General features: G+C 39.8%; 1 protein-coding gene across 1 annotated transcript in view; it reads right to left on the reverse strand.

The window, feature by feature from the left end:
- Positions 1–24,675, reverse strand: part of LOC124615735 (protein madd-4-like) — a 325,617-nt gene that overhangs the window by 114,792 nt on the left and 186,150 nt on the right. Inside the window, exons 12-14 of the mRNA XM_047143810.1 lie at positions 10,688–10,992; positions 5,456–5,583; positions 2,947–3,081 (exon numbers count right to left, since the gene is read on the reverse strand). Of these exons, the coding sequence (XP_046999766.1) occupies positions 2,947–3,081; positions 5,456–5,583; positions 10,688–10,992 (568 nt within the window). The remainder of the gene's footprint in view (positions 1–2,946; positions 3,082–5,455; positions 5,584–10,687; positions 10,993–24,675) is intronic.

Raw genomic sequence — 24,675 nt, forward strand, 5'->3', positions numbered from 1 at the left:
CCCTCAACAATGTCATGTATCCAACTAGGATTTCACATGTTCATGCAAGACCACAGGAATAGGACATGCTTGGAAGAAACACAGCCTACCATAGATTTCAGAGTAATGTGGGCCATAAAATTAGTGGCACAACCTAACCCATAAAAAAAAAAAAAAAAAAAAAAAAAAAAAAGATGATGAGAACTCAGAACACAGAGAATTTAACTGCTATAAGGGACCAGGTCAGAAACAAGATGCACTGCACCTGCAATAGAGAACTCAAAAGCATTAAAATCATCCAAACCAAACAAATTGTTGGTACCAGTTTCATCCACCCCAAAAAAAGTCAGAAACAAACTACTGATTTATGCACAGTGGGAAGTGCAATGTTTGCCAAAATTGGAATATGCTGCTTGTTGTAGCTCACCAGCCATTGAGTAGCAGGAGACAACACTGGGGATCCTAAGTCCACATACGTTTGTGAGTTCAGTTATGTCACAGCTGCACCAATATTTGCTCATAGCTGGAGCTGTTTGTCCATCACTCACACTTCAATAAATTGTTTGTTGATATGTATAAGTACTGGAGACATACAATTAACATCCACATCCTTATCTGCAGGAGAAGGCTGGGAATGACACACAGATGCTTCATGTCCTTTGTTTCTGTAGTTGTTGAAGGTCACCCAGCACTTAGGGCATGTGGCCATGTCATGTTGCATAACACAGTATGGACGAGTGGGAGCACCAAGTACTGCCACTGCTGTGGTTGTAGTTGTTGCTGTTTGGCATGTTGTTGTCTGCTGCAGCAGAGAGGCTGCATTTATACTACTGCCACATCCCTCTCCCCCAAGAACTAACTGACACCGGATCACCAGGAACAGAAGCCACCCTGGTGACATCACAACAAGCCTCAATCTAGTCACCAGCAGTACAGGACACCTCAAAAGACTGGGCAATATTCAGCCAAAGATGGATTTTTGCACTGCAGTGCCATTGACACACCTCCTTGTTGGAAGCCAACCAAGTGGACCATAGAATCAGCACAAGAATCATGGGGATTGATAACAAACTGACATTTGCAACTGATGTCATGGAGTTTGGCTGCCCAAGCCCAGTAGGGCTGGTGGGGCTGTTTATGACAGTGATAAAACCCTACATGTGCTGCAATGATGTGTGTGCATTTATAGTGATAATTTGACAACAGCTTACACATTTTGTCATACGAAAGCAACACAGGTTCCTGGTGCAGGGCTAACTGGCAGATCTGAGTAGAAATCCAAGAAAAAAACAACGCCTTACACGTGTTAGCATCAGTGACACCAAAAGGGAGGAAATGTTGCTAAAGATGCTTCCCATAAGCATTCCAGTCTTCGCTGCACTGTCATAAGGGGGTAATGGCACTGAGTGTGCTGACAGCATGGGAGCTTGCGAAGTCAGTGTGGTTGAGAAGTTTGTTATAGTAACAATAAGAGCCTATTGCTGCTTGAGGAGAGATTTGAGCACTGCCTCTGTAAACTGAAGGAACAACCAATAGACTGAGCACACAGGTGTGAATACCACAATCATCTCCAATTGTGTCATAATTTAAGACAGTGTGGCCACCAAAGACAAGAGCTTATTAATCCACATTCAGTATAGGAACAAAACAAAGCAGTAGAACACATATGAAGATGAACACCTGGTGTGCTGTCCTTAGATAGGAAACATCTCTGGCAGACGGCAGAGCGGGTGCCGTGTTGTGTGCACAATTGACAGGTGACCTCTGGTTGTCAGCCTGTGCACATGTTGATGGCAGACTGCTTGAATGTAGTGCATCAGCAGCAGCCACACTTGCAGTGGGTATCCAAGTATGATGTACAGGGATACAGCAAAAAGTAATATTGAGGCAGACTATTTATACACAGAAGAGATGTTGGCTGATCTGTTAAACAAGCCCTTGAAGAAGCACAAATTTCAGAAGATACTGAAACAAAATGGTTTGACTTGTGAAAGCAATGTCTGAAATCTATGTTCAAATGGGGGAGTTGGAGACATTTGAACAATATTATGTAAGTATGTGTCAGCAGCAAAGTCTACTGCAGAGAATGTAATAGATCTCTCTGTCAGTGCTGTGTTGTTTTGTTAACACAGTCTTATGAACAAGTTCTGAGTTTTTGAACATTAAAACATAGTTTTCCTTATTTCTGTAAGGTAAAATTCAGAGTTTCTTATTTCATTTTCCTAGTTCTAACTATAACGGTCTCTAACAGACAATTCTGCTCCAGATATCAGTGTGATGAAATTAACTCTGGAGTGTACATTTAGAAACATGTTGGAAAATACAGGAGGACAAGTGTTGACATCCTGCAGCAAGTCCTTCCTTGTAGAGGAGTTTTCTCCAGATCCATTATGAAGGTCTTCCAACATGTTGCTAGTAAGCATACATGCAGCATGTGGCAATATACCCTTGAATTCTGTGCTATAAATCCACCATTACACTACCTCTCCAATACTGTGACTTTGCTTGCAGAAAGAAATTAGTCCTGTTAAAATTGAAGACATAGAGCTTCAGCCAGGGAAGTGTGGAACAATGACTGGAAATGTGGAACGAAGAACAGCAGAAGTCTTCCAAAAATAGGGGAAGAACTTTCTGAATTTTCATTTGTAGAGTAGATCATTGGCATTAAACGGTAGTTGAAATTTCCACAATACAAAGTATTGAGGGAATAAATTGCAATATGGAGAAAGAAATCAATATCTAACAAACTAAAAATGCAGCAGAAGCAATAGGGCATATATTAGTTTAAACAGCCAAGTTAGAAGTTAAGAGATGAAAAAAAGTTGAGAAAGAGTTGTCTTTTGGAGAACCTTGTTTACATACCATCAATGATAGTGATAACTACAGAATTCAAGTAATGCCCAATAAGGAGCAGCACATCTTCTAAGAAAACCGATTTATAGTTAAGACTTTCAGACTGACATATACCTCCAGCCTTGAGTCTTCTGTCTTCTGAGCGTGATCTTCCAGGCAATACTTTGTTGGCATTCTCAACTTCTTCAGAACTTGTTCTTGTCAAAGGAAGCTTCACTGAAAGGTATAGATCAGCTTTTGACTGACCAGCTGCAACACGAACATTGAACATGGTCATTTATACTTTCTTTGTAATAGACATGCTTGCATAAAAATTTAGAAAAAATGTGCCTCTGTTATTTGTCAAGAATGTAATACTTCTAAAAAGTTCCTTATTATTTAAAATTATTAATCACAATTCATTTCATTTCTTTTCTTCTTTCACATAATTATGATCTGAACAAAAACAGCAATACACAAAATTCATTTTCTTGGGATTTTTGGAAATTATTTGACAAGTTGCAAAAGAGTATGTCAACAGCCACGTTATCTAATATTCTACCAGAAATCAAATAAATGTTCTGCTAGTTACAAAACTCAAGAGTATACTTAGTCCTTTCAATTAATCTTTAGTAAACTCTTTCAAATTTTGTGCATTAACAGGTGTTTAAGGTCAGGTTTCATTGGAACATGAACTGTAGACTCACAAAGTAGTAGTGCAGCTCATTTAATTATTTAATGGCAATGCAAATATCCTAAGACTAGAGAAGTTATATTACTTCATATGTCTTTTCATGGTTCATAGCAACAACATTTTTCAGCAGAGAACAGAGTAGTCCTTTCCTACGTGCCTGTAATAAAAAATAGATTCATTATGTTAGTACATATATGTAATGCCTGCATTCCTTCAGAAGACCAAATTCTAATACCTTCTCAAACTATCACCTCTATTTTTCAGTGGTTGCATAGTAACCTCATGTAAGTTCACATACAGTCAATTAGCACTTTCATCCACAAATAAACTAGTATCCAATAATTTGGCGTAATTCAGAAATGATAAATTTGCACCAAGATCCCCTCAAAAACTGGATGGGCTATCTGTGTTATTAAGGAGAATTGTCTGCTCAGTAGCACATTAAAATATAATGAAAAGCAGTGCATTAGACCCACAATTTCTTGCCAGTGCTTGCACATTTGTTGTCAACAGAGCATAATTTCATGGTGAAGTTTACAAAGCAATGTCACAAATGTCTTGTTTGGCATCTCTTTTGTAGGGTACAATTTTCAGATGCAATGAAATAGATCGCACAGAGGTTGCAATAAAGTTGTGTATGCCACACCATCACCAAAAGTAACCACATTAGAACAGCATCAACCTTCAACCTTAGTAACATGATGAAATCTAATAACAGCTACAGCACAATTGTTGCATAGCTTATAGCTTCCTCAGGAGTTGTACTTTCACAACACATTGTGTAGGAGATACTTGGAGTTGAGTTATGTTTCTTCATTTCAAGCCTTTGGCAACATCACATACTTGATTTTAGCTACACAGCTCAAATGCAGAACATGATGCACAATTTTTGACTAAAATGCAGAATATGATTCACAATTTTTGACTAAAACACAGAATATGATACATAATTTTCCATTAGAGTATCACCTTTCTTTGGTTTACAGTTTTAACTGTATTGTATTCTTTGCCTTATTTACATACCTATATATAAAGAATGTGACACAGCAACCTGTTTTTCATGTGCTTTCTGTTCATAATGATTGAGAAGAGCAATTACTGTATGCCTGTGAGTGAGCAAGGTGACCCAGTGAAAAAGGAAGGAAAATGTATTCCGGAGGACAGCAATTCAAATCCCTGTCCAGTCTATCACATTTAGGTTTTCCATTATTCCCTAAGTCAAATACTGAATGGTTCCTTTGAAAAAGGTATTCCAATATCCTTTCCAAATATGGGCAAGTGCTCCATATCTAATGACCTTGTCATCAATGAGCTGTTTAACCTTCCTTCCTTTATGTATAGATGTGCACTCACATGTTTCTAAATATGCACAAAATTGGATGTCATAGTCTTTTGTAGTGCCTATCATTATTCCATCTTGGTTTTTCCATTGTTTGATTTTGCAGATTTCATCGTTACTATCATGATTACAACATTAGTTAATCAGTCAAGTTGTTTTCTTGACACACTTCTTGTTTGTATGTTATTTCATGCTGAGTGTTGCTGCACAAACACACCTAAATTAAGCAACAAGTCCTGATATCAACTATGTCTTTCACATATTGATTTTAATTGTAGCTGATGATGCTCAGGGGGAGCCCATATGCAAAATATACAGTCAGAGGTGATTTGAAATGGAAAACACCTGTCATATTTTGACTGTTGTATAAAAAATTTTGAATCGTTACAACCAGTACTTTGATTTGTATAAAGTATTTCTGTTACTAGCAATTTTATTTTTAATGCCCTGACATGTTAATGAACTTTCTACATACATCCTGAAAAAAAGTTATTATCACATCAACTTTTTTAGAAGCACCATATAAAAAGGAAACATTATGCTGTTTGATTTCTATTTCTGCAGAATAGACTTATCAAATAACTTCATTTATACAATGATAAAGTACTCACCAATACAGGTGTACTTTCCACTGTCAGTGAACATTATGTCATGTATTTTCAGTGCTCCTTGTTTAGTAACCTTATATTTCCTAGAGGTTGTTATCTGTGTGCTGTTCTTTTCCCACTGTATTTTAGTCCTGGAAATAATGAGTATTTGGTCAATGAAATGCTTTAAACAGTTAGAGAGCTGCAACATAAGTAAACAAATAGTAAAGGACTCTGATCATGAACTGCTTTACGTTTGCTGTTCATACTCGTTCCAGTTCATGTCACTTTGCAACATTTTTTAAAATTTTATTTTATTTTTGTTTATTTAGCCATCCGTGGACATTTTAAAATGTATGGGTGTTGTCTGTTTGTGTACATTCATATATTTATACAGTTACACCTACGTATTTACTTGACGTGACTGTATCAGGCAGCACATCACTAATACTGAATTATTTTATCCATTTTGGGTGGAGAACACAGAAGCTGTTTTCGCAAATTACACTGTAGGAAATGCGGCTACCATCCAGAAATTTTCTTGAAAGTATTTTGTTATACAGTCACACGCCTGAAACTAGTAATGGCTAGTAATGGTATAATAAATTAATTAAAAAAAAAACTTATGGCTGGTTGTAGTACTTCCTACAGCGTAATGTACTAATACTGTAGTCGAACATTATTGGATTGTTTTTCAAACTCATCTGCATTAATTTGCATTTTTTAAATTTATAGCAAGCTGAAATTCATCACACCAAACAGAAGTTCTAAATCATTGTATAGCCTCCTACAGTCACTTAGCAATAACAGTTTCCTATACACTACAGTGACATCAGCAAAAAGTTGCACAGTGCTGCTCACTGTATCCATCAGATCGCTTATCTATTTAGAGAGCAAGAGCCAGTCTACCACACTTCCCTGGGACACTCCTGATGAACAATCGTCATCCAAGACAATGTACTGGATCCTATTACTTGAGCTATCTGCATATCAACTGGCAAGCATTCATCATGTGCACCCTGCTACCCAAGTATCTGCATCCTCTTTGTAGTGCACCCCTGACCTATCGAGGGAATCCTACAATTATCCACCTCATAATGAACTCCAGAAATCTTCAGCCAAGACCATCGAAGAATCAACAGAACCTCTGATTGACACCTTGCACTCACCTCAAAACCAAAAGACACCAATCACTTCTGGGTACAACATTGCTAACTGGTTTCTCCCATTGCATGCCACAAGCAAGGCCAGCAGTTTTCATCACTTCTGCCAGCTGCCAAGGATTGTCTCCAAACTAGAAAGAGTGGCTGACACGAGTCACAACTTGCAGGTGACTGTGTCCTGCACTCTCAATAGCCACATGCAGAGCCTCCTCCACATATCTACTGAGACCTCTTGGCAGACAAACTAAGTGTGCGTTGGACTTATTTCCAGCCCTGGACACTACTTCCCTAAGGAGCTCCATAACACATGTAACACTAGAGCTCCCAATAATTAGCAAACCCCAACTCATGCACTTTCTCAGACCCTGTTTGGAGAAACAGTTACATGTCCCCTTGTAGGGTGGATGGGTGAAGCCACATGATCAGTCCTCCCTTTGACACGCTGCCTCAAGCGATGTGCACTTGTAACTACCTGTCACGCACCATGTCATGATTGTGGCCCCCTGCACTGGAAGGTACTCCACCAGCAGAGAAAAGAGACAAACAAGTGACATTTGAGGAGGCTTACATGATGCACCCATCACCACATCACTGCTACACCCCAAGGCAACAGCCTGTAGATGGTTGACTATTGTCGACAATGTTTTCAGTACAATATGCACACTCCATTTCTCCAGCCTACTACTAAATTTGATTGAAAACAATGGGTAAAAAATAAATAACAGCCAAAACACTTGTCTTTTAAACAAGGTTTTGCATTACCAAACTTTATTAAAAACATAAATGCAAACTACTAAAAGACACTGACCCTGTCACTGACATTAGTTTCATTGCATGCTGGTTGACAAGCACTCCTCTGAAAATTGGTAAGCTCTTCTAGTTGATGTTTAAGGATATTCAACAGCAGCTAGCACATGAAGAACACAAACTGGGCAAATATCCTCATTTGGGCCAATGTAATGGTGGCAAAGATCCTAAAGGATGCATAAATTGTACTGCAACATCATGTTCTGTTGTATTTAATTTAATGATTATCTCAAGGTACCTCAGACTGAAATATTTACAAGCTACATATATTGGTCCTATCAAATTTTCTGCTCTCACAAAGGATTCCTTATCTTAGCCCCATATTTAACATGGGCTCCACGTCGCTACTGATACACCATGCTTCCACATTACCTATGCAGTTTAATGGCTTATAGTTATGGAAACTTCTGTGACTGATTATCAGGCATCATATTTGTAGCATATGGATGTGTATTCATTAAACAGGCTGAAATGAGCCCTCTAAAGGGCATAACTTAGAGTATAGAGGTATAAGATCATAATAATATAATAAAAATTATTGTTGTGAATATAATAGAAAGAAACATTCCACATGGGAAAAACATATATAAAAAAAAGATGCAGTGACTTACCAAACGAGAAAGCGCTGGTAGATAGACACAATAAAAAACACACACACAAATTTCAAGCTTTCGCAACACACAGTTGCTTCATCAGGAAAGAGGGAAGCAGACGGAAAGACGAAAGGATGTGGGTTTTAAGGGAGAGGGTAAAGAGTCATTCCAATCCTGAGAGCGTAAAGACTTACCTTAGGGGGAAAAAGGGACAGGTATACACTCGCACTCACACACATATCCATCTGCACATATAAAGACACAAGCAGACATATCTTTTTCCCCCTAAGGTAAGCCTTTCCGCTCCCGAGATTGGAATGACTCCTTACCTTCTCCCTTAAAACCCACATCCTTTTGTCTTTCCCTCTCCTTCCCTCTATCCTGATGAAGCAACCATGGGTTGCAAAAGCTTCAAATTTGTGTGTGTGTTTTTTATTGTGTCTATCTACCAGCGCTTTCTTGTTCGGTAAGTCACAGCATCTTTTTTTAAGAAATTATTGTTGAATACAATTAAAGACTAAAAGGTGTAATCTGTTTCTCAAAGTGATGGGGGGGCATTATTAGAAGCTAAGGAGTGTACCAATAGACTAATGTGTGTTGGTACTACATTATAACTTCAACACAGAACAGTTTTATAAATAGATTTGTACAAACACAATAGCAGTGGGTGATGGAAGTGTGTGAAGAACTGTAAGTGTATTGTGAACACAATCCAATGGTACAGCATGGAACACTATAGTACTAAGCATAGTAAACTAAAATATTAAATCAGGAGGACTGAAAACAGTTTAACAGCTTTATTTAAACTGGTCTAAGGGCCTTAAAACAAGAAGGGTGTTTGGAAACTGACAATGTGTTATGGCAGTGTAGTAACAGATGGACAAAGCTGTGATATCAGACTGTGTGTAGACAGTGAGAATGAATGAACTATCAAGCAATTGAGAACAGTGACCTAGAGTTGAAGTTATTAGTGATCTGTGTGATGTAAGCCACTGCATGTATACATGTAAGGGTAGCTAATGGCAGTGGAAGGGCCCATCCAACACCCTTGCAGACACTCTGCATTGCAAATTAAACCCTTAATAGATGCAGGAATGATTCATAATTGTTTTCTTTTGAGTAATGTATTTCTCTCCTAAAGACTGCATTTGATAAATGTGTCACATTTATGTTTGTGTGAAATGTCACTAGATGTGTATTTATACCAGTTCCAGAAAATGATTTGTTTGTATACTATTTGGATGTGGTATAAAGGGGCACAGAGTTATCACATTGTTCTCTCAGCTGTTGTCAACTTTGCAGATTTCAGAGGCCCTACTTTGCATTCAAGTAGCTCCTCATTTGACCTCACGAGGCTAAGTGCTCTCTGTTCCAGTCCTCCCACCAAGGAACATCACTGGTAATACTGAGAACTGACCCCAGGTCTTCTGCAATACTGGTGAAATACATATCAATGAACTATGGAGGCAGACACTCAAATTAACAGTTATACTTGCATTGACCTTCATTAAAGTATAAGTGAAACAGCAGTTTCTTAATTTTTGACATGCACTACCATGTTTGTATTAAATGTTCTGTCCTTTACAACCTCGGAATGGAAGGGAGCTGTAGATGCTCTGATGCTTATTTTCTATATGAATATACTAGCAAATTTCAAATTTTTTTTTTTTTTTGGAACTTCTTGTTCTCTTGAGTAATCATGCCAAATGATGCTTTACTAAAAAAAAAAAAGCACTAAAATTTTCAACTTATTACACAGCCTCCATCTGGACAGCTTCAATTAATTAACAACAATGTTGTGGGCATGACTGTTTCAAACAAAACAATCTCCCATTCCTTATGAGCTTTTACCACTCACTGGTCCTCTGGAACCTACTTTTAAGGTCTCAAGCCTTCCTTAACTATACTGCAATAAACCTTGGTTCCTACTCATCTGAGTAACCCCACCTTAAAATATTTCTAAGGCATACTCCAACCATCACAAACTGCAGATCTACCAATTATCTGTTTATATAATGCATAATAAATAGAAAACCATAAGTGATATTAAACATGTGAGATATTAACTATCAACTATCAGTAAATTTTACCTATTATTTTGATAGTTGTACAACCACCACCAAGCCATATCTACAAATAATGCCCATACACATATTTGTCTTCACAATCAACACACAACATCCTAAACAAAACAAGTTAAGAAAAATGAAAGCAAGAGATACTTGCTTCACCGCTCAAGTCATCTGTAACACCTCCCCCTTTTCAAAACACTACAGTATTCCCAAGACACATTTACTGTCCACTTGATCTTAATAAGTTTTTCCATTCTTTTATTCTCCATTTCCTTTGAAGGCCCTCCTTTTTCCTCTTTATTACTTACAATCTGTATTATCTCTGTGACACCCTATTGGCATTTTTTGTTGTTTCAACTTTGAGCCATTGAAAAATATAAAAAAATTAAACTGTTTTTCAAATTCTGAATCTTTCATTTTGATTTCTACTAGATAATATCTTTGGAATTCTCACATCCTTGCCACATTTGTTTCCAGCAGCTGATTCTTAACACTCTGAACTAATATTAAATCAATATCATACAGTATCTGACACTAGCAAACAAAGTAAACATTAGGTTACTATAGGATGGAGGTTGTCTGTAATAATATAATACTTCTAGGTGAACTTTATTATCTTACCTGTTAAACTTCCTCACAGGACATCTGATCTTCACCTGACTTCCTGCAAATACTATGGCTTGGCCACCAATTTTAAGATTCACTTTCTTTTCATTGGCATTTTCCTGGACATATGTCTTGTTTTCAAGATGTATCTGTGGCTGAATACTCTCTACTGAACATGGTTTCTTATTACATGCCTTTTTCTCAGGCGGTTTGGGGCCCGTGCATTTTGTAGTATGCCGAGGTATGATATTATTTTGTGCCATTGTCTGCTTGCACTCAACAGATCTCGTCTTTGTCCCTCCTCCACATGTGGCTGAGCACTGGAATTGAGGAGACGAACTTGTTGAACAATTTTATAGTGACTTACTTTGCAGGAAATTAACTTAATAATAATTTACCAAATTCATTTCAAATAAATTAGTGAGTTTTAGGAACCAATGAAATCAAGAATACTGCAATATTTAAGCGAGTTACATGAAACTTTGTGTGAGAAATGCAAAAAACAAGTTGCAAATTTTGAGGAATTTAGCTACGTTTGTATCTATATATTGGTAGCTACGTTTGTATCTATATATTGGTACTAAAACACAAAGCACTTATACAATGGACAAAAAAGATGCCTACCATCTTATAAAAGCTTTAAATACAGCTAATTCAAAAATAAATAATTCTTTGGTATTTGTACTTTCATTTAGGGGCAGTTTGATAATTGTGCTTTGTGTAGTCTTAATGGATATGTACTGACATGAGCCTAGACAGTTGTGTTTGATGCTGTAAAATGGACCACTTATAGCAACTTGCTGACCCAGTGTTGCACCACAATGATCAATGGGCAATGACGACTGATTGCCAATCAGTGTCCAGATTATTACAATAACTGAGGTTACTCTGGTATGTGGCATATGTGAGTTTTGCAGCCAAAGAACCATAACAAACCCATTTTGGCATGAATAAATACTGGCCATCCGGCATGGCTGGGCATATGTTGAAGCAGTGAATCACTGAGTCATCTACAGTAATACTGTTGGCCTTAGCTGTGAGGTCACTGCCACTGCTGTAAATGTGACAGGCCCACCTGTCTATCAGCTTCCTGATGAGCTGAACATCACACTCAGGCCTTCCCTGCTACTGAGCTACTGGGGCACTTGCCAGTGCCCGTCACCATCAGTCAGCTGCCAGTCCAGGATTCCCTGGACATCTACACTTGTCATTTGCCACAGCCAGGTGTGGCTCAGTGTCTTGCACTCAGCAGACACAGACACAGACAGTGTCAACCTGCCATATCAGCCCTGACATTTCTCGGCAATTGCCAGAATCACTGACTATGCACGATTGCGCCACATTTGGACCACATTAAGCACAGCGGCAGCTGGAGTTCTACGGCAACAATTTGCTGCCAGGCTCCGTGGGTCAAAGCTTGCCTTCACTACTGTCTGATATGAACCTGACCTGTACTATGAACTAATGGGTGTAATAAAGGTATTATACAGCTCCTGAGTGGCTTCCAGTCCCTGGATCCACCATACTCCACCAGAGCATACACACACCCTCTGCAAGCAGTGTCAGAAGTGGTGATGGAGACTGCAATGGTAGCTTGACATTTTCAGCAGCAAAGGGCAACACAAATAGAAGTATATGCATTCTATAACCATTTATTAAGCCCTTTTATCTGTTGTTCCTCTGTTTCTCCTGTTCCTAATGCCCTTTCTTTTCTGTTATGTCAGGTATAGATTCAGTTGTGGTGCCTGGAAGTGGTCCAGGGGCTGAACCAATGAAACCAGTTGTGTGGACACAAGGTAACCTAGCATGTCATGAGGCCTAGAACACTGAATCGCACAATGTAGTATGCTGGATATGCTATCACAGAGAGCATTACAGTAGGCAATGTAGGTAGCATGTTTGGTTGAGATGTGAAAGGTACCAGGGAAATATAGACCAATGTAGAAAATAGGCAACTGAAGGCTTAGTTGATCAACACAATGTAGATAGTAAGCAACTGATGGCTTAGCTGGTGAATGCAGTGTTAATATGTGAATTATAATTTTAAAACTTCTCCAAATGCCTACACTAGAAGATATGTTGTTTGCCAAACACAGAGTGCTTGAGCTGTGTGTGGAGCTTTTCTCTTCCCTCCTGTTGTTACACCACTCTCCTCCTACTTGTTCTATTTCCTAGTAAAGTAGTTCCAAATCATGGTACAGCACTGATGAAGCAAAAATAGATCAGTGTCACAGCAGTATCTTATAGTTTGGGGGTTTTCATCTATATATCATGTGATGTTGTCTCAAAACAGTATAGCAGGGAGCTGAGATACAATGGATGTGAGATGGAGCACTGGCCATAATGTCATATCACACCTGGTCCCTCTAAGTTCACTGAGCATGACAGCAGAAAATTTATGCAAGATAACTGTCCAAACCAGTGTATGGTAATGATAAGAGAATTGTGGAGTATTATAGAGTTGTGTTAAGGCACACAGGTTGTAGCTAATAAAATCACTATTGTTCAGTGAATATGTCAGAAGTATCGCAGAGCTCATGGAACCTGATAAGCTAGATGGGTCTCTCGGGAATGAGAGGTGACGGTTAGGGTTAAGTGCTAGTTCAATCATCAATGGAGATGCAATGGTAGTGACTCTTATCATGGTTTCCCTCTGTATATAGTTCATTTAAAGCTCTTCTATCTGAACTTCTCTGATTATCTTTCCATGATGTGATGGTAAGGCATAACAGGTGGTCAGGACAGTGTGTCACATGAAGGCTGGGATAACTAGGTCAAAGAAGATTAATTGTACCTTTTAAAGAAGATAATGCTTGGAAAAGGGTTGGTGTGAATGTTCATAATGTTAGTGGGAATACTGATATACAATGTCTCACAGATTCCCACAATCCTGGTCCTGCAAGTTGGTTTGAAGGAATATTAATGTCCCAGTGTCATTGAGATCATTGGAGATAGAGCGCAAGCTCAGATAGCTTCAAAGCTGGGCAAGGAAATCAGCCAAGATCTATCAAAGGAACCATTCTGGCATTTGCCTGAAATGGTTTAGGGAAAATGCAGAAAACCTAAACTATGATAATCAGATGCTGATTTGAACTGTTGTTCTCCCACATGCTACAGGATGGTTTGACACAGCTGCCGACACAGAATGAAAATGAGATATGGACTACTCATTTATACAGATTGGGGAGTACTGTTGAAAGCAGCGAGCATACCATGAAAAGGAACTTAAACCATGTGTACTATAAGTGTGATAGCACATCTCTGGTATTTGTTATCAAGACTAGCACAAGTTTTCAGAGACAGCCTGTGGATGGAACCATATATACTGTGGGAAGATTCCAAATGCTTCAGGGTATCTGCTTTAGCTGCTTCTTTACATGTTGTGAGACAAAGGCTAACCAAATGTGTCATCAATGGACTGTAAAGAATTAATTATTTTAAGATGCCGCAACATTGAGAATTCAGTGGATCAAATTTTTCGAAGGGGGAACGAGTATAACAACATGGGCCTCAGAAAATGGACTCTATGCTGTAAGCAGGTCACCTTAGGCAATACACTAACTCAGTGTTGTGCAATGATGCTTGCCAGGCAACATCATGCCTGGATGGTTAATGTAATCAGGGAGGTCTCTGGTACGTGACTTCTGCAGCAACAATACCACAACAAACCCAGTCTGGTGTGAATAATACTAGCTGTCCAGCCAAGCTGGGCATATCTCAAAGTAGCCAGTCAGTGAGTCATCAACTGTCATAGTATCAGCCTCCACCATGAGGTCATCGTTGCTTAGCCATCATCCTGACAGGACTGCCTGCCGAAGGGGCCCAACTGCCGCTTTGTGAGAGAGTTGAACTGAGGCCTTCCTACCCAACAAGTCATGGGGGCTCTTGTTAACATTGCTCACTGCCAACCTGCTGCCAGTCCAGGGTTTGCTCACTGGATATCAGTGCCTGTCACTTGTCACGGCTGGGAAGGACTCAGCATTCCACACTCAGCAGACGATGATAGGCAGCTGGGTCTGCTCTAACATCGCTCAGCCACCACTGGGACCACTGACTATGCAAGGTCGCACCATGCACCAAGTGTAGCAGCAGCAGCCTGAGTCCAATTACAATGCTTCACTGCCAGAGTCCATGGGTCGAGGCTCACATTCCTGGAGCACCTGAAGTGGGTCTGAGTTGTACTACCATCTATTGTGACTAATGGGATTATATAGCTTCTGAGCAGCTTCTAACTCACCCCAACATACAATCCTGCACCACATCCTCCGCAGTCTACTCATTTTTTAAGCTAGAGAAGTTTTTTTTTTTTTTTTTTTTTTTTTTTTTTTTTTTTTTTTTTTTTTTAATAATAATAATCTAGTTTCATTTCACAACAGTGAAACTGTCTACTCTTTAGATAAGTTGAAACTTAAAAAAGAAATCTTTCTTTAGGTGAGTACCTACTTTTGCCAGAACATTTAACATCAGTTAGATAATGTTAGTGCGTTTGGTTTTGAAAAGAAGCAAGAAAAGAAAAGTACGAATTCTGTTGATATTGAGGTTTTTAGCGATGGAACACAGTGGAAACAAGTTTTTAATGGACCCATGGCTTTGTCTAGAGAACCCTTTCTGTATTAACCCACATTATTTAGGAAAACATAATTGAATGCATGGGGATTTAAACCCTATTCCACTGTGCCACATTGCCCATTGATTTGTGGATGAGTCATTGATACCAGTCAGATCAATGGACATTGTGTTCAGGCTTGAAGATTGTAGTGCTCTTTGAGTAATAAGACTGGCTCTGGCTGAAACATTCTGTTAAATGTATAAATGCAGAACTTCTTCAAAACTTGCTCAACAGATAGGGGAAATCACAACTGTTGTTACTGATGTACTGCCTTGAACACAATTGCATTACACTTGTTCCAGATCAGGACGTTTCTGATAAGAGGATACTTGTACAACTAATTTCAAAAAGCGTTCAGTGTAGCCAAAGCACCATTTGTCCAATCACTGTGAGTTTCAGTATCTTCACTTGGCCTTTTTTATGGTAAATGTTTCTGAAACACAGAACTCTGGAATAACTACAGACACAGTTGCAAAAATCAGCAAGAAATCAAAACAGGAAGCTTGTATAGTACAATCATAATAAATATAGAATTTCCCATTAAAGCACATGGAGCTTGTTTAATAAGAAAGATCTCAAGCTTTTTCTACAGATGTTATAGACATAACACAACATTATTTGGAAGTCAGACAAGTTGAAGAGAAGGAACTAGATCAGGGGTATCCAAACTTTTCCTCTGACAGAGCACTTTGAGAATCCTCGTATTCCGATGAAGCACCTCCTTCATTTTGAAGGTTCACAAAATTTTAAAAAATGAAAAAAAAACTTTTTCATTCAGTCATTACTTCAGTTTTAAATCATAACTCATAAATTCCGCGGAACACAGTTTGTGAAACATTGACATAGATGGGCACAAGTTAGTATCACATTACTTTGGTAGTAATATAAGGAAAGAAGGAGTGGGTCTATACAGAAAATATGAAATACAGGATCAGGCCATAGACTTAAATAAGGTCTGTATTTAGCAGATCTTTGAATTCTGTACTTCACTAACATATTTGCAAACATTAAACAATTGGACAAGATACTAAAAAGATATAGTAGAAATAAGAAAAAAGTCATTATATGTGGAGATTTCAACATTGGTTTCATTTCACACAGTTTTGATGTCCACCTTCAGTTTGATCCCCAGAGTGACATTCCCACCAAGAATCCAAGAACATTGTGCGACAGTGATTGATAACTTACTTGGCTCAGTCACACTGTTCAGAGACAATTTACAGGATGAACAATGGGAAGAAGTCTATCAATGACACACAGTGGATGAGAACTTTTACTTTCCCTAAAAATGTTTTCACAACACTATGAATCCAGATTTTGTCTAAAGGATATATATCAAGAAAGAAGGGGCTTATGAATACAGTCTTAGAGTGGTATGTGGAAGGGAATAGGAGGCTAGGAAGGAAGGGATTTCAGACCCTGTATAATGTGATGGACAGTACCACATACAGCAACATTAAGAAGGAAGCAATAGATCACAGGAAATGGGGCTGACAAGAACCTGCTAATATACCAGAAAGCTGATGATGATGATTCTAAAGTGAGGGTTGCAAGTCTTATAACATCAGGCACCTGCAGTTTTGAAGTCATAGCTGCAGATACAAAAATCAGATCTGTCTTCAGCCCAAGAACTTTATCCTTCACCTCAGATGTGAGGTGGTCTTTAAGGGCATCCACCACTAACATAGGACTCTTACTGAGCACTGCACCAGGTCTATGATTCCAATCAGCTTGTCCATCATTAATTCAATTGTCATCCATCATTTCCTTGCCACTCATAAACACTTTCAGCAAATTTTCCTTGTGCAGAATAACATTGGGACGACAGTGAGGGAGGAAGGGGGGGGGGGGGGGGGGGGTGCAGCTTTCCTCCCTATGTTGTAACTGCAAACATGATAGTAATTATTTATTTTTTTCATTTCCAGTTGTTCTTGATGAGATAGTTCTTTCTCCTTCACAGCCCACTGTCATATTAGTCTACATATCTCAAAAGACAGATGTCTTGTCAGCGTTTCCTATCTGGTGTGGAGGGTAAGACTGCTGCTGCCTGCAGAAGGTGCTAATTTTCTCAATGAGCAGAAGGTTCTAAGTTTATCAATGAAAGTTTCAGTCAAGCTCTTCAGTGGTGAAGTACTTCGTCAGTTAAAGAGGACAATTTTATTCTTAAACTATAATAATTTTGAAGTGCTTTAACTGGTTTATTCACCCAGAGACATTACCCCATCTTCCATTTTATCTCATACAAAGCAAAGGATCATAACTTCATGGTCAGGGTATTCCTCAGCTTGTGGTCCTCTGTAGGTTTTGTTTGATGAAAAGCAGTTTGTAACTTATTCTCCAAAGCAGTCCAATGCCATGCAATAGTGTTGTGCAAACAATGCTTTTTGCCAACATGTATATTACTTATAAATTTCTGTTGATGGTGACTGCAACCACGAAATCAGGAGATGTTTGGTGGTTGTTAGAAGAAATGTGGAATGGTGAAGAATAGACTTCTTTGACTTTTGGTGTTGAAGGAAACTTCTTAGAGTCCAAAGGACTGCAAAGGGAAGAAATATGTCAATATTAGAGCAAATAAAACCAGAGTGCTCCCTGGAAGGTCTGATACTAAGACAAAAGCTGATCTACTTTGAACATATCATGAAAAGACATGTTTCACAAGAAAAAACACTAATGCTGGGAAAGATCAAAGGCACTAGAAGAAAAGGACATCAGAGTATGAGATGGATCAATGGCATCACAGAAGTAATGTATTGCAACCTGGAAATGTTGCAGGAGAAAGTGCAGGACAGAAGAAATTGGTGTGCTTTGGTCGATAGGGTCACAGAGAGTTGGAACCAACTAAAGGAATGGAGAGAGAGAGAGAGAGAGAGAGAGAGAGAGAGAGAGAGAGAGAGAGAGAGAGAGAGAGAGAGAGAGAGAGGAAGGGGGGAAGAGAGACTAGTTGTACTTTTCACATATGACTAGCTGTGAGTTTGAAATTTGCATCACAATTTATTTATAGTTTTCATTCAAAGTTACCACCAATTGGTGGAGGCAAAATTTTACTCTTTCATTGGAGAAAAGCTGTTCCATTCCTGTCACATAAAATAATGGCACTGGGAGCACAGTAACAGTCAGTACCCCCATAAATGTTTAACAATCAAAGATGGTAACATTGTTACTGTAACTCATACACAATGAAGAATTGTCAAATATTAGCAACAATGTTGGTGAACTATGGAAGGAGTACTACAGTTGATGTTTATATGATCCAAAAATATATCGGTATTTGTAGGTCATGCAGATAAGTTCCAGTCTAAATTTTCACAGTTGACTTTTTGGGTAAAAAGTAAGGCTCATATCTGAGCCAATACATTACTTAGCCCCCCCATGAACCATGGACCTTGTCGTTGGTGGGGAGGCTTGCGTGCCTCAGCATAGTGAACGCATTATTGTGGCCAAGATAGATATGAAGCCCATGCTTACCACAGTAGTACAAGTTTATATGCCAACTAGCTCTGCAGATGATGAAGAAATTGATAAAATGTATGATGAGATAAAAGAAATTATTCAGGTAGTGAAGGGAGACGAAGATTTAATAGTCATAGGTGACTGGAATTCGAGAGTAGAAAAGGGAGAGAGGGAAACATAGTGGGTGAATATGGATTGGGGGAGAGAAATGAAAGAGGACACCATCTGGTAGAATTTTGGACAGAGCATAACTTAATCATAACTAACACTTGGTTCAAGAATCATAAAAGAAAGTTGTATACATGGAAGAATCCTGGAGATACTAGAAGGTTATCAGATAGATTGTATAATGGTAAGGCAGAGATTTAGGAACCAAGTTTAAAGTTGTAAGACATTTCCAGGGGCAGATGTGGACTCTGACCACAATCTATTGGTTATGAACTGTAGATTAAAACTGAAGAAATTGCAAAAAGGTGGGAATTTAAGGAGATGGAACCTGGATAAATTGACTAACCCAGAGGTTGTACAGAGTTACAGGGAGAGCATAAGGGAACAATTGACAGGAATGGGGGAAAGAAATACAGTAGAAGAAGAATGGGTAGCTCTGAGGGATGAAGTAGTGAAGGCAGCAGACGATCAAGTAGGTAAAAAGACGAGGGCTAGTAGAAATCCTTGGGTAACAGAAGAAATATTGAATTTAATTGATGAAAGGAGAAAATATAAAAACGCAGTAAATGAAGCAGGCAAAAAGGAATACAAACATCTCAAAAATGAGATCGACAGGAAGTGCAAAATGGCTAAGCAGGGATGGCTAGAGGACAAATGTAAGGATGTAGAGGCTTATCTCACTAGGGGCAAGACTGATACTGCCTACAGGAAAATTAGAGAGACCTTTGGGGAAAAGAGAGCCACTTGTATGAATATCAAGAGCTCAGATGGAAACCCAGTTCTTAGCAAAGAAGGGAAAGCAGAAAGGTGGAAGGAGTATATAGAGGGTCTATACAAGGGCAATGTACTTGAGGACAATATTATGGAAATGGAAGAGAATGTAGATGAAGATGAAATGTGAGATACGATATTGCGTGAAGAGTTAGACAGAGCACTGAAAGACCTGAGTCGAAACAAGGCCCTGGGAGTAGACAACATTCCATTGGAACTACTGACGGCCTTGGGAGAGCCAGTCCTGACAAAACTCTATCATCTGGTGAGCAAGATGTATGAGACAGGTGAAATACCCTCAGACTTCAAGAAGAATATAATAATTCCAATCCCAAGGAAAGCAGGTGTTGACAGATGTGTAAGTTACTGAACTATCAGTTTAATAAGTCACAGCTGCAAAATACTAACATGAATTTTTTACAGACGAATGGAAAAACTGGTCGAAGCTGACCTCGGGGTAGATCAGTTTGGATTCCGTAGAAATGTTGGAACACGTGAGGCAATACTGACCCTATGACTTATCTTAGAAAATAGATTAAGGAAAGGCAAACCTACGTTTCTAGCATTTGTAGACTTAGAGAAAGCTTTTGACAATGTTGACTGGAATACTCTCTTTCAAATTTGAAGGTGGCAGGAGTAAAACACAGGGAGCAAAAGGCTATTTACAATTTGTACAGAAACCAGATGGCAGTTATAAGAGTCGAGGGGAATGAAAGGGAAGCAGGGGTTGGGAAGGGAGTGAGACAGGGTTGTAGCCTCTTCCTGATGTTATTCAATCTGCATATTGAGCAAGCAGTAAAGGAAACGAAAGAAAAATTTGGAGTAGGTATTAAAATCCATGGAGAAGAAATAAAAACTTTGAGGTTCGCCGATGGCATTGTAATTCTGTCAGAGACAGCAAAGGACTTGGAAGAGCAGTTGAACGGAATGGAAGTGTCTTGAAAGGAGGATATAAGATGAACATCAACAAAAGCAAAACGAGGATAATGGAATGTGGCCAAATTAAGTCGGGTGATGCTGAGGGAATTAGATTAGGAAATGAGACACTTAAAATAGTAAAGGAGTTTTGCTATTTGGGGAGCAAAATAACTGATGATGGTCGAAGTAGAGAGGATATAAAATGTAGACTGGCAATGGCAAGGAAAGTGTTTCTGAAGAAGAGAAATCTGTTAATATTGAGTATAGATTTAAGTGTCAGGAAGTCGTTTCTGAAAGTATTTGTATGGAGTGTAGCCATGTATGGAAGTGAAACATGGGCGATAAATAGTTTGGACAAGAAGAGAATAGAAGCTTTTGAAATGTGGTGCTACAGAAGAATGCTGAAGATTAGATGGGTAGATCACATAACTAATGAGGAGGTATTGAATAGGATTGGGGAGAAGAGGAGTTTGTGGCACAACTTGACAAGAAAAAGGGACCGGTTGATAGCACATGTTCTGAGGCATCAAGGGATCACAAATTTAGCACTGGAGGGCAGTGTGGAGGGTAAAAATCATAGAGGGCTACCAAGAGATGAATACACTAAACAGATTCAGAAGGATGTAGGGTGCAGTAAGTACTGGGAGATGAAGGAGCTTACACAGAATAGAGTAGCATGGAGAGCTGCATCAAACCAGTCTCAGGACTGAAGACCACAACAACAACAACATCACTTAGCTAGGCACTCTTCCATCACTCATCACTTTGTCAAATATTATGTGAGAGAGGTCACAAAAATCATTAGGTCATTAAAAAGCTGTAACTTTCCTGGCTATGACAGTGCTTCAACCAAAGTCTTAAAATCTTGTGCTGGCTTGGTAACACCCACCTTGAGTCACTATTGTAGCTAGTTGATGACTCAGAGCATGTTTCCCAGAAGGACTGAAGTAGGTTACTAACTCAGTAACATCCATTTACAAAATTTTAGGTAAGCGACTGAACCATCTCCCTTCTTCCCAAAAATTTTTGTGAAGACATTACAACAGAATACTACCACTGTGACAATAATATTTTCATAACAGTTTAGTTTAGCTTCTGCAGAGTCATAAACTACCTACCTGAGAATAATATTTTAATAACAGCTGATTTTGGCTTCCACAGAGTTTTCTCTATGGGTGAAACAGCAGTGTATGGCCTCATAAACTCATCTCTTGAAACACAGCCTGTAACCTATGCTTTTTAGTGCTCTCTCCAAATCCGGTGTAGAAATATCTACCAATTTTCTGTACAGAGAAACTTCCACATTCATCATATTTGATTTTATAAATTACTGACAGTGTAAATGTCTTATTTTTCCTTTTTTGTGTGTCATTATTATCCCGACTTTGTAGTTAATGTGGAACCCAAATATTATTGGCTTTTTTATCTGATGTGGCACCATAATAAGGTAAAGCAACATATCTCGTTTTTCTGGTTATCCTTCTCATGTTGATATTATTTCTTTATCAACATTTTCGTTTTTGTTCTGCAATTTTGTACGAGATATTTTCTCTACCATATTGTCACCACATGTTATGTGTTTTAGTACATATAAGTACGGTATATAACTCTCTGGTGTCTCTAGTGCAGAGTGCCCTATCTTTGACTCTGACCTCTTTGATCAGCTTTTGCTCTTTGTCTCTCAGTGAACAACTTCTGTTGAGCCATGTTTGTTCTTTCTGTCTCAGTGATTAATAAATGTATAAACAATACTTAGTGTGTTATTACTGACCACCCACATGTGATAACCACAGTGGTGACCCCAACATCATCATTGTGTGATCGCAAGTTATTTTGTACTTGTTTTTGTCATTAACGAACTTCATGTGCCAGGCCACACTGTTCTTGCCACAATGGATCTACCAGTGTCTTTCTGTGCTAGTGCCACACACCCTATTAATTGTGCTTGTGACCACGAGTGGTCACGTATACCTAATGCACATGTGGTTAAAAGTGAACAATTATTTAAGCCGGTGGCCGGCTAACCTTAACGGGCTCCTGCCTGGCCTAAATATTCGACAGCAAGAGCACTGCTTGACAAGTGCCTTTCTCACCGTCCAGAGGAGGCTATCTGCCACATTATTCACGACGAGCATCTAGATGACTGCACCCCTTCACAGCTTTGGTGGCGCCTACCTGCATTAACCAACAATCAAGCATTGCCTGGCACCGCGCTTGGAACGTTGTGGATGGTCAAGATGCCTTCAGATCTGCAACTTCATCTGCTGTCTCACGTCACTGACCCACTAGAGGTTCGATTATGCATGGCAGATCAGGCTTACACTATCATTTGTCACAGTCACTGCCTGTCACGAACAACGTCTCAATCAACCTTAGTTGGTATGCCTGCACCTTCGGTTCCGCACCCAGGCAGCAGAGGCCGGCATGCTCGCCTCGGCTGCTAGTCAGGAGCCTCCACCTAGCAGCCTACCCGTGGTACTGCCAGTGGGCTCCCAACAGCTGGTGACCTTGCCTGAGCAGCAATCTGATTGGCTACCGGCCCCGTTGCAGTCAGCTACTGTCTCCTTCCACGCAGCACGGCACCGTCCCAACAACCGACCTACCCGCTGTGCTGGTTCCACACTACTTACAGGGCCACTGCCCGCAACTGCCACGTTCTTTGCGCCTACCCAAATGATTCTGTCAGGCACGTTTAGGCGCCACGTCACACCATGTTCCTTCATGGCACCTACCGTCTGACACTGCGCCACTCGCTTCAGCGACGTGATGCCTCAATGCCACAGATATGTCATCAGGCACCCACTTTCTCATTGACACTGGTGCCAATGTTAGCGTTATCCTGGCCAAGTATGCCAGTGACACACTTTCACCTGCTAACCTCACCTTGATTGCTGCCAATCATTCTCCTATTGCGGTCCATGGCTCCATCAAGATGTCGCTTCGCCTATGATTGGTCCACACCTTTCCCTAGACATTCAACATTTCTGATGTGGATGAATCTTGATCGGGTTGGATTTTCTACACCATTACAAACTTTCACCAGACCTGCAGGCCACCGTGCTCCGCCATGCATCCAGCTCTACTGTTCTGCGCTCAAATGAGTTCAGCACAACTTCGCTCTCTGCCTCCATGGCTATGCTTTCCATATGTGCATCCCTCCTTGAGCGCCTTGTTACACAGCTCACAAATTGACGAACTCCACATCCAGAATGATGCATTATGCACCCGCATTGCCTGTGCTTCTGCTGAATTGTCACACACATGACATACGATATGTCGCCTATCTGAAGAACTACTACGGGGTGACCCAACACACGCCTCTGCTGCACCTTTCTCCCCAATCTGTTCCTGTGTCTAGCATTCTTCCGCCTGCTGTCATTTTCTCACCACCGCAGACAAATCTACAAGACGCATCTCCATGCTCTGATCCTGTACCCTGTCTTCCCTCGCCAACTTCAGTCAATGCACCGCCTACGCCGCCCTGGTTCAGCAAGGTCAGTGAACCGACATTCCTGACCCCTCTTGCCGACCTCCCTTTGCGAGTATCGGCCATCAGTAATGGCACTTCCTTTGGCCTATTTGAATACAGTTACATGCCTTACGGACTGAAAAATGCTAGGCAGACATGGCGGCAGGTCATTGATTCCATTTTGCTACCTCTGCCACTTGCTTATGCTTACTTAGATGATATACTGATCTTTTCCTCCACTGCTGAGGAGCATCAAGTTCACCTCGATGCAGTCCATTTGGTTCTCACTGCCAATGGCATGGTGATCAACCATGATAAATCTCAACTCTGTTCCATATCAGTTACCTTCCCAGGCCATAGTGTCTCTGCCGACGGCCTCCGTCTGACGAATTCTTGTGTCGAAACCATACTCATTCTTCGTCTTCCTGTGATTATGCTCAGCTCTGTCATTTTCTGGGTATGACAAACTTTTACAGCCACCATGTTCCTCAAGTTGCCTCCATCCAAATGGCCCTCACTGACACCCACTCTGGCAAAAACACCACTGGGAAACAGAAGTTGGACGGGGCAAACCTATGCTCAATGCATTTATTTTTTCAGAGAAACTGACTAAGA

The sequence above is a fragment of the Schistocerca americana genome, chromosome 5 (assembly GCF_021461395.2).
Source record: "Schistocerca americana isolate TAMUIC-IGC-003095 chromosome 5, iqSchAmer2.1, whole genome shotgun sequence".
Lineage (NCBI taxonomy): Eukaryota > Metazoa > Arthropoda > Insecta > Orthoptera > Acrididae > Schistocerca > Schistocerca americana.